This window comes from Crinia signifera, chromosome 7 (assembly GCF_055691185.1).
Source record: "Crinia signifera chromosome 7, ASM5569118v1, whole genome shotgun sequence".
Taxonomy (NCBI): domain Eukaryota; kingdom Metazoa; phylum Chordata; class Amphibia; order Anura; family Myobatrachidae; genus Crinia; species Crinia signifera.
The window spans coordinates 130,463,400-130,480,546 of NC_139223.1; the positions used below are offsets into that span (position 1 = coordinate 130,463,400).

Sequence of the window (17,147 nt, forward strand, 5' to 3'; positions counted from 1 at the left end):
CATGTTGACAGATGTCAACATAGACACCAAAAAAAATGAAAAACGAATGCCAATATTTTCCTGTCGATCATTCCCATGTCAACATATTGCTTATGTTGACCTTTTGTCAATGCCAACTTAGTACATGTCGACACCTTTTCACTGTCGATCTTTTGTGGTCGACCTAATGACTGTCGACCTACTGATCCATGCCTGTAATAATTGCGATAGATTGTATCAGAATGGTTAGTAAATCATATAGTAAAGAGAACTTTCACTGCTGATAAAGGAATCTGACAATCCTACATTAATACATAAGGTTTTTACTAGAACTCAGCAATAGTTTGCACTTTGAACTTGGCCCTGGACAGTTATGTGCTCTGTTTGATCCATTGCCCATTGGCTATCTCTGAGGGGAGTGTAAGCCTCGCTGCTACAAAGTGTCAGGCTGTACAAATGTACAACAACGCTGCTGGAGTTGGGAGATTACTTGAGATACAGTATCTGCGATCCTCACACAATGAAAATAGATATTCACTGTCATATTCTTCCCAAAGAATGGCCTGACCTCAAACAGGTAACAATAATAATCATTATATCTGCTATAGCAAAGGCAATTTCATGTGTTTAGTGTGGCAGCAGGTGAAGCATTTAGACTACAATACAGATACATTTATGATAAATACTATAAATACTATTCTCAGCAACATGAAATTAATTCTGCACAGAATGTTTATGGCTTTACTGGGGCTAAGTTATCTCATCTGGCCGAACTCACTGATGTAATATCTCTGTAGTTCAGGGCAATATTATCAGTTATAGGGTTACATATAATGTGCTTTTAAAAAAAAAATACTTTTTTACATTTGTAAACATGTCTAAACCATGACTACACATATAACAAACAGGTAGCTGATGGCACTCCCAAGATTGGATAATGTCTTGATAAAGGGTTTTGCCTGAAACGTTGACACACAAGCCTGTGTTGATTCTTTTGTTCATCTGTTGCTGCTGCCGTGCAGTCATTATCCATTCTTGGCAGTGCCATCAGCTACCTGTTTGTTACATGTTTCCTTGGAAATTGAAAGGCACCCCAAGTATCTGCACGCTTAAAGACGAGTGCCAGGACCCCCTTGCCATATATATATATATATATATATATATATATATATATATATATATATATATATATATATATATATATATATATATATATAAGAAGAGATAAAGAGGGTGCTGTAGAAATTCCCACCACCTTATTTTGTGCTCAGGTTTCAAGCAAATTGACAGAATAATAATTCAATAACATTTATTTAAAATACAAATGTATGACATTTACAAATTCGGATTCTTGTGAACCGCATGGAAACAACCCTATACCCATATATATATATATATATACCTATATATATATATATATATATATATATATATATATATATATAGGTATATGTATATATATATATAAAATTCAGATAAGCTTTGGCACTCACTGCTCTGGTGCCTTCCAACAGCTGCATCTGCAGTTTGCATAATCCAGTCGAATATATCCACAACACGGCGGCACTCAGAAATAGTTAGAGACAACAAGCGGCATGACGCTTGTTGTCTCTAACTATTTCTGAGTGCCGCCATGTTGTGGATATATATATATATATATATATATATATATATATATATGTCTGTGTGTATGTATTAGCTTAATAAAAAAGCTGTAATAAATTGTAAAATTGTATATATTTATTTTACTGGTAAGGGCGTAATCAAGTAATGTCTGACCTCGCACGTCCCACTCAGGCAGGTAAGGGACAACAGCAACATCATCAAGCAGACATCTTGCGATGAAACCCTGATACTGTACTTTTTTTCTTTGATCACTGCCCATTTGCAAGGTGACTGACACAGGGCCGGTGCAAGCATTGTAGGCACCCTAGGCAAACTGTCACACCAACCTCCCCCCCCCCCCTTCCCCACACAGCCAAACATGTGCATGGGCATATTGCGGGAACATGCTGGGGAAGGGGATTCTGAGGGTGGGAGACATGTGTGGGCAGGGCCTGCAACAAAAATATTGGGCCATGCTACACTATCTGTACATGTACAGATCTACATCTACACATTTGCTCTGAACTAGACACATGATTTCACAGTGGGTGCACATACTCATTCCGGACTCACCATAGCAGGGAGGGACAGCAGTGAGGCTGAAGGCGACTACAGTACACTGTAAATACGGCGTCTGCTGCAGACTTGTACTGGCGGGCTCACAGTTACTTGCTGGCCCTGCTCAGGGCCGCTGCTGCTGCTCCTCGGCGGCAGCAGCGGCAGGAGACAGGACGGAGAAGGGAGCCTGGAGGGGAAGGGGTGGGTAATGTATGACTCGCGGAGGTGGGAGGAGGTTTGCGGGCAGAGAGGAAAGCAGCATCAAAGCAGCAGCGGTGGCAGGAGAAGACTGGAGGAGGAAGCCCGGAGGAGAGGGGGCGGGTAACTTGTGCGGTCACGGTGTGACTCGCGGAGGGCAGGATGTGAGGGCACAGAGGAAAGAAAGCAGCAAAGTGGCAGCGTGAGCGTACTGCGCAAAGCACAGTACAGAACGGGAGCCAGCATTTCAGCAGCACGTAATGCTGCTGACCTGGCTGATACTAATACTAAGCAGCTGCCACAGTATCTCTGCTCTGAGCTGAGCGAATAGTAGGGGAGCCATTCACTGGCAGCCTGCAGTGCCGCCCTCCAGTGGCCAGCGCCCTAGGCAGCTGCCTAAAGCTGCCTAGTGGTGGCTCCGGCCCTGGACTGACAGGAAAGAGGCGCCTGGGGGTCGTAACCGGCCAGTTCATGGAAGTGCCAAGAAAAACACTAGGCATGTGAAAAATGCTGGGGGTGACAGGGAGAACTCAGGTGTGCCCAAGTGTTTTAGGGAAGGGTGTGTGAGACGTCAGCAACAGGCCGGATATGCCTGTATTTATCGCAGTAAGTTTCTGGCTACGAATGGCTTTGAACATTTTTGCACAGCTACAAATAGATTAGCAGCCGCACACATCTTTTGCACTGCAAACACATTAATTTGTATGACGGGATTTCACTCAAGCGGGACGGCATCTGGCCACTGCGCATTCGTGGTCGCGCGAGCAGGTCATCATTGTTTTTGATGGGTTTAATTCTTAAAAAAAATTAGATTTTTCTAGTATTATCCCAAATCACAGTATATGCCAGCTTGTCATCCTTTACTTTGGAAACAAATGTCAAACAAGTATATACAGAACTACACAAACCTATATGCTAAAAGCTGTTATAAGGTCACAAATGCGCACGCACACGCACACACATGCACACACACGCACAGTATAACTGATCTGATAATAGGTACAAACTTTCACTGCTACTACCTGTGAACTGTCAAGTGAAAGTGACTCAGCAGGAGCACAGAACACTCCCAGTCCCAGCTCCCTTATCACACTGCGGCTATCTTGTTCATTTACAAGCAGTGATATATAACTAGCACCATGTTCTTATTTTCTACCTTAACCTAATGTTGTAGAGACACTTCAAAGATACCGGAAATCTTGTTTAAGCTGTTTTTATAATGCTTGGATAATGTAGATATATTTGAGTATTTTAGAACTAGGACAAGTAATTTTCAATAAATGAAAATTTGCCCCCGCTAACTATTTCTTATTGCTGCATTTATCAACATTCAGAAAATATTTTTTTTGTGCGGATATACAACTCCCAACCAGTGGCTGTTGTACAGATGTGGCTGCAGTGCAGCCCAATATTCAAGTAGAGGAGCCACACCAACTGCCATTGAGTCCGACTGGCGACGTTTGGCTGTGTTTGGGGTGGCAGTTGGTGACTACAGTGACTTGATTCAAAATGCTGGAAAACTGATTGTCAGATATTACCAGGTTTTTGTTCCAACCAGAGAGATGTGACCATAAATATGTAGATGTTTGTCCAGCTTTATGGGGCCTACACAAGGAAAGAGTGTTCTGAGCGATGTGTGTGCTGAGCAATCTGTCAGGGCCAGTGTTCCCCATGAGAACACTGGCCCTGACCGGAGATTACAGATTTATCCAGCATGCTGAATATTAATTGCCGGGCGATAGCAAGGGACAGGGCCACGCATCACTATCGTTATGGCCCCTGCAAATAGAGCGATGTAGGGGCATTTTCTAAGTGATCTAGTGAGATCACTTAGAAAATGCCCCTAAACCACTTACACCATCTGAAGATGGCATTAGATATCAAGGTCATCATTTAAAAAAAACTAATTTAAAGAGGCAATAATTTATACTAAAAAATCAGATTGATTTTTTGTTTAAAGGATTCACATAAATTCTCCAAGTATTATGATTGCATTTACAGATATGAACAATGCCAACAAATGATTACTACCATAAATTAATTCAGGTTGAGTATCCCTTATCCAAATATCCGTTATCCATTCTAAAAACCATACATTCCAGAAAGTGAAAAAAAATAAATGGTCTTGCTAAAAACCTACTAGAGACATTTGTAACAGCACTACTGGGGACATGATATGTAACTGGCACTACTGGGGACATCTGTAACAGCACTACTGGGGACATGATATGTAACTGGCACTACTGGGGACATGATATGTAACTGGCAATACTGGGGACATCTATAAATGCACTACTGGGGACATGATATGTAACTGGCACTACTGGGGACATGTGTAATACCTGCAAAGTGTATGCGGTCATGTTGTCAAAAATAAGTATGTTATGTTTAAAGTAGAGTTGTGTTGATAAGGTAACCGATTACCCCATGGGGGTTATAAAAGACATGTATGTATAAATATGTGCCTTCACAGAAGGCAATGGGAACTGTTAGGAGTACAGGACTGAAACCCCTCTCAGAGGGAAGTGGACTGGTCTGACCAGAAATCCCATGCCCCTGTGTAACGACCGCCGGGTCCAAGGCCTCCAACTGCAGGGGAGGTTGGTTCTACCCCTCAAACGGACCGGCTGGTGTAAAAAACTAAATAAAGTTGCACGGCTCGAGAGGAGAGCGGGTATGGAGGGGCACGAGCAGAAACTTATAAGAGGACGGAGGGTGTAACGGCTGTTGCGCAGTTTGGAGAAAAAGCTGAGACTGGCAGAGCTACGCAGCGGCCAGGCTGAAAAGCAGTTTCTGAGGAAGCGCTGAAGGACTTACCCGGTTCTAGGGAGGAGACAGCTGGTACTCCGGTGACCGACAGCGATAGGCTACCCCGACGGAGCAGCCCGATCAGTAATCCGGCACGGAGGCGGTAGCCGGAGATATCGGGAGGCGGGCCACGGCTGGTGATGACGCAGGGTCGAAGGCGGAGTTCCGGCCCAGTGAGTCTGTAAGGAGGCGGCAGCTGAACATCGGGAGGCGGGCCGCGGCTGACCGTGATGCAGTATCTGAGGCGGAGCCCCGGCATTGCTACTAAGCCGAGGGTCTGGTCTGTAACGACGCGGAGAGTGCGAGGAGGCAGTTCCCGACGGGGAAGGCGGTGCTGAATTGTCAGAAGAGGTGGGGAGTGTGAATCCTACCCCCCGTTAACCCTTACATCCATAATTGCACGCAGCGGGCACTGTCATCAGCATAGTATCAACAGGGACAAGGCGAAACCCGACCTACTCGGTCAGGGGAGGCCTCCCAAAGGAATTATCTTAACCCCTCAGTTTAGGTAGTCGTTATCTGTCTGCAGCCTGCATCTAGCCGCATAGAGGGCGAAACCCGATCCGGTGGGTCAGGGGATGCCCATTAGTCAGTGCATAGATTGAAGATACCGACAGGCTCTGTAAACTTGAATAAACGTCCTGGCTAAAAACAACTGGAAGGAGGGTGAAACCCGGCTCAGAGGCCAGGGGAAGCCCACAAGAAAACAGTATAGCCGTAGGATCTCTTAAACCAATAGAAAAAAAGAATATTTTGACTAGGAGCTTCTGTTAAAATCATCAACTGCAGCGACAGGGAGCAAAGAGTGCATAGCATTCTGTACTGTGACTAGAGACAGAACAGACTCACTACAGGACTGATACAATCATGCCCCTTTCAGACCGCACTTTTAAAACGGTAAATTGCCGTTTTTTTACCGTTTTAAAACGGTAATGTGTGCGGTCTGAAAGGTCCAGTCCCACTTAACCGGTTAGAAAATGCCGTTTTTTCTAACCGGTTAAAATGCAGGGTCCTACCCGTTTCTGAACCGGTATTTTAGCGCAAAAATCGGCTCAGAAACGGTATTTAGGACCCAGCCAATGAGCTGGGTCCTAAATTCAGCACAGTGAATACTTAATGAGCGCTCATTAAGTATTCACAGCACTGGAGCCCCCCCCCGCGCGTGTGTCGACGCCCCCCCGCGCGTGTCGACGGCCCCCCGCGTGTCGACCCCCCCGCGCGTGTCGGCGCCCCCCCCCCCGTGTCGACTTACCCCGTGCCGGTATCTCCGTTGTGGTTCCCGGCACTGCAGCTCAGTATGCTCGGAAAGCACTTATGAAAAAAGTCTTTCAGAAAATGGCTGCCCCCATACGGAAGACAGTTTTTTTAAACAGGGTTTCCTATGGGGCAGCCATTTTCTGGAAGACACTTTTTTCATAAGTGCTTTCCGAGCATACTGAGCTGCAGTCCACAACGGAGGTACCGGCACGGGGTAAGTCGACACGGGGGGGGGGGCGCCGACACGCGGGGTGGGGTGGGGGGGCGTCGACATGCGCGGGGGGGCGTCGACATGCTCTCGGTCGACACGCGAGGGGGGGAGCTGCACGGAGGGGAGGGCTGAAGGCTGCACTGGCTTTGACCCTGTATTTGGAAAGTTTCCAAAAACGGGTCTGCCAGTGTCAAAAAATCGGCACTTAAACGGTAATATACCGTTTAAGTGCTGCGGTGTGAAAGGGGTTTTATCTGGCAGACCCGTTTTTGGAAACGTTTCCAAATACAGGGTCAAAGCCAGTTATGCGGTCTGAAAGCAGCATAATTGTATCAACCTCATCAAAAGAACTAAAATATAGAGGTACAAAACAGTTACTATACAGTTCGTGTAGAAAGTACTTGGAGATTGCCTGTTTGAAACATAGTGAATTCATAGAGAATGCCATTGTAGAGGACTTATACTTACCTAGAGTTAGATTGCATTGTAGGATAAAGCTGTTAGGAAACCTGTAAAGAAAGAAAAGTAAAGTTTAGTATTTTTACAAAATAATATAGACATTATTGCGCAATAATCCAACATTACACCCGGGTCAACAATTCTATGAAAGGCCTATCATACCATAGAATCAATTGTGCATTTTAATTCATGTTATGTTTATCTGTTATTGAGCCACAAAGGTAAGCGTGATTGTGGTCTACAGACGGAACAACGAGGGAGAGCAGCATACCTGGGAAACCAGGTCACGTTCCGGTATAATAAAACTTTTGTGGCTATTGTTGTTTGGCTTGCACGCCAATATATTATTGTTAATCTTCTCTTATTACCAGTTGTTATAAATAAATATTGTTGAACTACGCTCCTGTGAATATTTGGAAGAAACAACTGAAAGTTATACTACATCACCCGTTGGAGACCTATCAGAAGAAATAAAAAGGGTTTACATAAAAATTGGCGTCACACGAACAGGATCCGACCGGGAGAAAAAAAAAAAAAAAGATGGCGGATGAAGAAGCAGAGAGAGGAAAGGCATCAGGGAGTCAGGAACAACCAGAACAACCCGTGTTGGTTAGCTCCTCGGTTCCAGAACAACCCGTGTTGGTTAGCTCCTTGTCCAACCCGACACCTGGTCAGAATGTTACAATTGGAGGAAATGCCATTACAATGCCATATTACTTTGGCACGCCCTGGTTACCGACGTTCTCGGGGGAGTATCCAAGGAGAGAGACCACCACTTTTACGGATTTCCAGAAGAAAATGCGGTCTACGTTTAAAATATACCCGTTGACGGTACCACAGCAAATAGAGATTCTGGTTGGCCAGTTGAAGGGATCGGCACTAAGAGAAGTGTTATCCTGGCCAGATACAGAAAAAGAAACCGTAGAGCATATCTTTAAAAGGTTAGGCACTACTTTCGATGTTACTACCCTGTCCGAGTTAAAATCTAGATTCTATTCGAGGAAACAGAAGGCCACGGAGACGTTGAGAGACTTTGCCTTGAGTCTCTTGGAAGCATATCAAGATATTAAAGCTATAAGTAGCACAGAGATTGCTGATGTGGATAACACCCTGATCAGCCGACTCATAGAGGAAGTCTATTGTAGTAATATCAAGTCACAGCTGAAACTATTACGGTTACAGAAAACAGGAGTCTCGTTTTTGGACTTCAAAGAGGCCGCTATTAAATTGTTTGGAACAGTACCAAATGCAGAGGTGTTGTTTCCAGAACTACCAGGCTATCAAGAATCGAGTGCAAACGAGGAAGGGGAACCTTCGGGAACCTCCCGGAACACACCCACTGCCACCCAACATGCCCAGGCGTCCGCTCCTGATTCACAAGGTGTACTAAAACGTCAGATAGAAGACCTCTCCACGGAGATGGCCAACATGAGAAGGGACATTCAGTGGTTGGTGGATCAAGGGTCCTCGGGGAGACGGGACGGTGGCTGGCACTCCGGGCCTCGCAGATCTAGAAACGAATGGCAAAGTCGCACACAAGGACCGGGAAGAAGGGCCTCTGACCAGTTTGATTCCCAGGGGCGACCCATTTGTAGGCGATGTGGCCGTGCGGGACATGTAGAAAGGTTTTGTCGAGAGGAGGAGTCTTTAAACATGAAGACCCCGGGGGCAGGGACCGACCCTCGGGGGTCGTTACCCCAATAGGTCAGCAACCCGATGGCTGGTGTGAGAAATATGTGGGACCATGCCCCATCATACCAGTCCAGATTGGCGGAGTGAACTTTGTGGCAACTTTAGATACCGGGTCCCAAGTGTCCACCATCCAGAATAATACGTACCAACACTTCTGGGGCCTGCAGAACCCGTCACCTCCTCCTCCTACATGGATGCGATTACTAGCCGGTAACGGCCTTGACATTAACTGTATTGGATACTGCGAATTTGACTTTAAAGTAGGTCCGGCCCTCTTGTCCAACCAGGGTTTTATTATTACCGACGTAGATGACCCCACTGTCCCCGCCATCATAATTGGCATGAACATTTTGGCATGTTGTCCGGAAGCACTAATTGAGGCTTTGACATTTGAGGTCCGACACCTGCCTCCGGAACAGAAATCTCCTCTACAAAGAGTTATTCGGACTCTCCAAGCACAACAGTGCTTTCTAAGCACAGAAGGAGGAGTTGGGAGGATTAAAACGACAGATCACAAAGCCATTTTCCTCCAACCAAATTCTGAGACTGTCGTGTGGGGCAAAGCGCGATGCGGCCCCGCGGGTACATCATACGACGCTATTGTGGAGCCTTGTCTTATGCCCAGCAGGACCGATATCATTATCGCACGGGCGCTGGTGACGGTGCATAACGGCCGAGTCCCGGTCCGGATCTTAAACCCTCACAATTATGTTGTGAGGTTGCATCGCAATTACACCTTAGCTGCATTATCCTACGTCACTTTCCAGGACATTTACGATGCAGTAACTTTAAATATGATGCCGACGGAAGGGGGCCCCGCCGCTGAAGGGTCGAGATGGTGGGAAGAACTCCACATCGGAGAGGAACACACTCCCGTTGAATTGAAAGAAGGCATACTAAGACTTGTACAGGACAATGCGGATACTTTCAGTAAGCACGCAGCAGACTTTGGAAAAGTGGAGAACGTCCGACATTACATTCCAACCGGAAGTGCGCCTCCCATCAAGGAGAGGTATCGGCCCATAGCCCCGGCTCTTTACCAACCTGTTCGGAAATTACTAGAAGAGATGAAAGCCTCAGGGGTGGTACATGAGAGCCATAGCCCGTGGGCCGCGCCGATCGTGATTGTAAAAAAAAAAGATGGGACTTTGCGTTTTTGCGTAGACTACCGCAAACTGAATCAGGTCACGCATAAAGACGCGTATCCACTACCACGCATTGAAGAGTCGCTTACAGCCCTAAAGGCGGCCACCTACTTTTCGACACTCGATCTCACGTCAGGATATTGGCAGATTCAGATGGCAGAGGAGGACAGGGAGAAAACGGCTTCCACTACACCCATGGGACTCTACGAGTTCGATCGCATGCCATTCGGGTTATGCAATGCCCCCGGGACATTCCAACGAGCCATGGAGCACTGTCTGGGTTACAAAAATTTCGATATGGTACTCTTGTATCTGGACGATATTATCATTTTCTCAGAGACCTATCACGAGCACCTAACCCACTTAAATGAAGTGTTTAAACGTCTGACCGAATATGGGTTAAAAGTCAAGCCTTCCAAATGCCATCTGTTAAAAGAAAGTGTAAAGTACTTGGGCCATGTAGTTAGTGCTGCCGGCGTGGTTCCTGATCCCGAGAAAATCGAAGTGATTAAAGACTGGCCTGTACCCACCAACATTAGGGAGGTACGTAGCTTCCTGGGATTTGTGGGGTATTACCGCAGATTCGTCCAGAACTTTGCACAGGTAGTAAACCCCATCCATGAATTACTGCGTGGAGTTGATAAAAAACATACCAGCAAGCATCAGCCGATTCAATGGACCGAGCGCCAACAAAGTGCATTTGATACCTTAAAGGAAAGGATGACCGAGACGCCTGTGCTGGCTTATCCTGACTTCAGCCAGCCTTTCATATTGCATACGGACGCTAGTTATTTGGGGTTGGGAGCTGTTCTGTCCCAACGACAGCATGGACAGGAGCGCGTCATTGCCTTCGCCAGCCGAAGCCTTAAGAAAACAGAAAGGAATGATGCCAATTACAGTGCTTTCAAACTCGAACTCCTGGCACTAGTGTGGGCCGTTACAGAAAAATTCAAGAACTATTTATTTTCCAACTCCTTTGTAGCCTACACAGACAACAACCCGGTCGCCCATTTGGCCACTGCCCAGTTGGGTGCTCTAGAACAGCGATGGTGCTCCAGATTGGCCAACTACGACTTCACCATAAAATATCGCAGTGGGAAAATTAACAAGAATGCTGATGCGTTATCCCGACTTTCTCAGAAGGACCATGTAGAGGAAGAGGAGTCAGACGTATGGGAGGAACTGGAAATGCCTGCCTTTTACACACTCCTTAACCGCCAGGCCGACTCAGACTCTCCACAGCAACAGATGTTCATGACAAATGCGATAACAGTCGGTGAAGCCGACCATGAATCCCGGTGGGTCCAACTTCAGAATGAAAGCACCGTATTAAGGGAATTAAAGACACTGCTCTCTTCTAAACAGAGTTGGAGTAAGGAGAAACGACAGCAAGCTGACCCCGAGCTGATAAAATTGTGGGGCCAGCGAGATAAAATACGTTGTAAGAAAGGCCTCCTCATAAGGTCCACAGTCCACCCGAAAACTCACATGCCCCTAACCCAAATTATCATCCCCAGACAACAGAGAGATGAAATCCTCCAGGCGTATCACGATTGCTCAGGGCATTTCAGCACTGGTAAAATGGAAACTATGATCCGGCGGCGGTTTTACTGGATTAACATGACCTCGGATATAGAAGAGTGGTGTCGGTGTTGCTCTACTTGTGCTGTCAAGAGACCTCCTTCTGGGAGACAGAAAGCTCCTTTGCATTCCATCATCAGTCACCAACCATTAGAAATAGTTTCAATTGATCATGTGAAGCTGGAACCCAGTTTGGGCGGCTACCAATACGCCATAACTATCATTGACCACTTTTCAAAGTTTGCTGTGGCCCTTCCGGTAAAAAACTTATCAGCTAGCACCACCGCGGAGATTGTGTGGAGGGCCTTTGTGCGGCCCTATGGCTATCCGCAGAAGATTCTGACTGACCAGGGACCAGCTTTCGAATCCCGACTTTTTCATGAGTTGTGTCATCTTTATGGATGTAAAAAAATACACACTACAGCTTATCATCCCCAGGGGAATGGCACGTGTGAGAGAATGAACAGGTCGTTAATTAGTATCTTGAGAGCCATACCCGATCCAGAACGGAGAAACTGGCCGACTTTGCTACCAGAAATAACCTTTATTTATAATAACACTGAACACAGCACCACAGGCTTCACACCATATTACTTGCTATTTGGAAGAGAGGGGAAGTTGCCTGTCGACCTCAGGTTGGATGTCTCCCTTGAGCATAGTTCTGAGGAACTGCTACAGAGTGATTGGGTGCGAGAGCATCAGAAGCGACTCCAGGCCGCCTATAAGATTGTTGACCAAACGTCCAAACAAGCTCAGCGCCGACAGACAGAACAGTACAACGAGACGGCTAAGGCCGCACCTCTAGGCGTAGGTGAACTAGTTTGGAAAAGAAATAACCGGCGACGCAGCAAACTGGATCCGTTTTGGGAAGAGGTTCCGTACAGAATTATGGACAATGCCAAGATGGATATAGATGTGTATCGAGTGGCCAAACTAGGTGAAACTGCAGCCATTAACGTTCACCGAAATCAACTAAAAAAATGCTACCAGGCGGATATCGAAATACTTAGGGTCTCCACGAAAATAAGTGAGAGCCCAAATCCCATTGAGGACGTTACCAGTCAACAATTCTTTAATGAGATGTTAAAAATGTTTTGGCCTATTCATGGGAACCTGTTAGTAACTTCCCCTGATGTGAACCCAAATGCGGGGATAAAAACTGTTCATGTGAAGGTGGGAGGAGAAACTGATGCTCCCCTGCTTGAGTCGGCTGTCCTGTCTCCCGGGCCTAGAGCTAGCCCGACTGGGGGGCCGGAGGATAGAACAGCCGACGACACTGTTAAGTTAAGAAGGTCCACTAGGACCACCAAGGGGGTTTTACCCCATCGATATTGTGTTTAATAGTTATTGGGTGCTGGAGGACCAGCAAGCTTTAGCGGGGACATGTGTAATACCTGCAAAGTGTATGCGGTCATGTTGTCAAAAATAAGTATGTTATGTTTAAAGTAGAGTTGTGTTGATAAGGTAACCGATTACCCCATGGGGGTTATAAAAGACATGTATGTATAAATATGTGCCTTCACAGAAGGCAATGGGAACTGTTAGGAGTACAGGACTGAAACCCCTCTCAGAGGGAAGTGGACTGGTCTGACCAGAAATCCCATGCCCCTGTGTAACGACCGCCGGGTCCAAGGCCTCCAACTGCAGGGGAGGTTGGTTCTACCCCTCAAACGGACCGGCTGGTGTAAAAAACTAAATAAAGTTGCACGGCTCGAGAGGAGAGCGGGTATGGAGGGGCACGAGCAGAAACTTATAAGAGGACGGAGGGTGTAACGGCTGTTGCGCAGTTTGGAGAAAAAGCTGAGACTGGCAGAGCTACGCAGCGGCCAGGCTGAAAAGCAGTTTCTGAGGAAGCGCTGAAGGACTCACCCGGTTCTAGGGAGGAGACAGCTGGTACTCCGGTGACCGACAGCGATAGGCTACCCCGACGGAGCAGCCCGATCAGTAATCCGGCACGGAGGCGGTAGCCGGAGATATCGGGAGGCGGGCCACGGCTGGTGATGACGCAGGGTCGAAGGCGGAGTTCCGGCCCAGTGAGTCTGTAAGGAGGCGGCAGCTGAACATCGGGAGGCGGGCCGCGGCTGACCGTGACGCAGTATCTGAGGCGGAGCCCCGGCATTGCTACTAAGCCGAGGGGCTGGTCTGTAACGACGCGGAGAGTGCGAGGAGGCAGTTCCCGACGGGGAAGGCGGTGCTGAATTGTCAGAAGAGGTGGTGAGTGTGAATCCTACCCCCCGTTAACCCTTACATCCATAATTGCACGCAGCGGGCACTGTCATCAGCATAGTATCAACAGGGACAAGGCGAAACCCGACCTACTCGGTCAGGGGAGGCCTCCCAAAGGAATTATCTTAACCCCTCAGTTTAGGTAGCCGTTATCTGTCTGCAGCCTGCATCTAGCCGCATAGAGGGCGAAACCCGATCCGGTGGGTCAGGGGATGCCCATTAGTCAGTGCATAGATTGAAGATACCGACAGGCTCTGTAAACTTGAATAAACGTCCTGGCTAAAAACAACTGGAAGGAGGGTGAAACCCGGCTCAGAGGCCAGGGGAAGCCCACAAGAAAACAGTATAGCCGTAGGATCTCTTAAACCAATAGAAAAAAAGAATATTTAGACTAGGAGCTTCTGTTAAAATCATCAACTGCAGCGACAGGGAGCAAAGAGTGCATAGCATTCTGTACTGTGACTAGAGACAGAACAGACTCACTACAGGACTGATACAATAATTGTATCAACCTCATCAAAAGAACTAAAATATAGAGGTACAAAACAGTTACTATACAGTTCGTGTAGAAAGTACTTGGAGATTGCCTGTTTGAAACATAGTGAATTCATAGAGAATGCCATTGTAGAGGACTTATACTTACCTAGAGTTAGATTGCATTGTAGGATAAAACTGTTAGGAAACCGGTAAAGAAAGAAAAGTAAAGTTTAGTATTTTTACAAAATAATATAGACATTATTGCGCAATAATCCAACATTACACCCGGGTCAACAATTCTATGAAAGGCCTATCATACCATAGAATCGATTGTGCATTTTAATTCATGTTATGTTTATCTGTTATTGAGCCACAAAGGTAAGCGTGATTGTGGTCTACAGACGGAACAACGAGGGAGAGCAGCATACCTGGGAAACCAGGTCACGTTCCGGTATAATAAAACTTTTGTGGCTATTGTTGTTTGGCTTGCACGCCAATATATTATTGTTAATCTTCTCTTATTACCAGTTGTTATAAATAAATATTGTTGAACTACGCTCCTGTGAATATTTGGAAGAAACAACTGAAAGTTATACTACATCACCCGTTGGAGACCTATCAGAAGAAATAAAAAGGGTTTACACATGATATGTAACTGGCACTACTGGGGATATGATATGTAACTGGCACTACTGGGGACATGATATGTAACTGGCTCTACTGGGGACATGATATGTAACTGGCACTACTGGGGACATGATATGTAACTGGCACTACTGAGACATGATATGTAACTGGCAATACTGGGGACATCTATAAATGCACTATTGGGGACATGATATGTAACTGGCACTACTGGGGACATCTATAAATGCACTACTGGGGACATGATATGTAACTGGCACTACTGGGGACATGATATGTAACTGGCACTACTGGGGATATGATATGTAACTGGCACTACTGGGGACATGATATGTAACTGGCTCTACTGGGGACATGATATGTAACTGGCACTACTGGGGACATGATATGTAACTGGCACTACTGAGACATGATATGTAACTGGCAATACTGGGGATATGATATGTAACTGGCACTACTGGGGACATGATATGTAACTGGCACTACTGAGACATGATATGTAACTGGCACTACTGGGGACATCTATAAATGCACTACTGGGGACATGATATGTAACTGGCACTACTGGGGACATGATATGTAACTGGCACTACTGGGGATATGATATGTAACTGGCACTACTGGGGACATGATATGTAACTGGCTCTACTGGGGACATGATATGTAACTGGCACTACTGGGGACATGATATGTAACTGGCACTACTGAGACATGATATGTAACTGGCAATACTGGGGACATCTATAAATGCACTATTGGGGACATGATATGTAACTGGCACTACTGGGGACATCTATAAATGCACTACTGGGGACATGATATGTAACTGGCACTACTGGGGACATGATATGTAACTGGCACTACTGGGGATATGATATGTAACTGGCACTACTGGGGACATGATATGTAACTGGCTCTACTGGGGACATGATATGTAACTGGCACTACTGGGGACATGATATGTAACTGGCACTACTGAGACATGATATGTAACTGGCAATACTGGGGATATGATATGTAACTGGCACTACTGGGGACATGATATGTAACTGGCACTAACTATGTGCAAGAAAATGATTGCTTGGCATTCAAAGTCAGTGCCTGATATGACACAAACTTTGTTTCATGTTTTAGAACCTTGCTTTATGAACAAATAAAATATATTTGTGTGAATTTCATGTGTTTGATGTGTTTGTACTACACAATTAATGCAAGATACCTAAGGATACATCATTGAAATATCAAAATATTCTGAAATACGGTATAATCCGTTATCAAAAATGATTCTGGTACCGAGCACCTTTCAACATCATAAAGTTTATTATTATTATTATTATTATTATTATTATTATTATTGTTAGTTATTCATATAATTTAAAAAATAATGTGATCAACTGGCAAACTTATTAAAGGCAAGTACCCAGTTTTAGTACCAATTGTTGTGGAAAAGTTTTCCTGAATCAGCCTCTCTCATCTTTTCTGATGCTATTGAATGGGGACATAAAGAACAGTTCTCATTTTAATAATGAATCTCTAAATTTTTAATTTGTAAGTAAGACTCTTGGACTAACCTTTGGGGTATCCTCTCTCTTTGATGACTTCCTTCATACCAGGGGCTTGTGCAACAAAAGAAGCCTCTAAGGAACAATTTATTTTAAGCTTACTTAGCTGGCCCTTTGGGAAGTTGCTACCTCAATGGTTACTAATGGGATAGACATTTTCAGCTGTTTCTTGGTAATTTATAGATATAACTTTGCCCTGCATGGCAACAGTCTCCACTGACAATCTTAAGATTTCTAGAGGGAGGCTTCCACATACTTTGCTCTTTGTATGATTACAAAATAGTTATAATTTAATTATTATTGCCTTGGTGTATATATTGTTAACAGATGTAGGGGGATATGCACTAACATCCGCCCTCCCACTTTGCCAGCATTACTGCATTCTTAATAATCACATATGTTCTAACATATGCGATTATTAACGTAAAGGAAAGCTCTTCCGATAAGAGCTGTCCTTTGCGAAGCGCCTCCGGTGTTTCTACTTACGGGTCTGAGCCCCGGGCCTCCCTTTGCGCATGTGCAGAGTGACAATGCCGACCACGGAGCATGCTGAGAGGGATCCGTGACAGATGAGGGCATCCTGTCTGTGCTCTGCTCTATCAGTCCAGGGGGTGCCCGGTCTGCCATATACCGGTGTAAATAGCTGTATTGTAACTGTTTTATAAAGTAACTGGCCGGTGATTATGTAGGAATGTGACTTTTTTATGAATAAATAAATTACTGTCAATGATGAAATAATCCTCC

At 45.6% G+C, this 17,147-nt stretch overlaps 1 protein-coding gene across 1 annotated transcript in view; it reads left to right on the forward strand.

Moving 5' to 3' along the window:
- Nucleotides 1-401: 401 nt before the first annotated feature.
- Nucleotides 402-17,147, forward strand: part of ACMSD (aminocarboxymuconate semialdehyde decarboxylase) — a 94,087-nt gene continuing 77,341 nt past the window's right edge. The window contains exon 1 of the mRNA XM_083153817.1: nt 402-556. Coding sequence (XP_083009943.1) covers nt 500-556 — 57 coding nt within the window. The 5' untranslated portion in view covers nt 402-499. The remainder of the gene's footprint in view (nt 557-17,147) is intronic.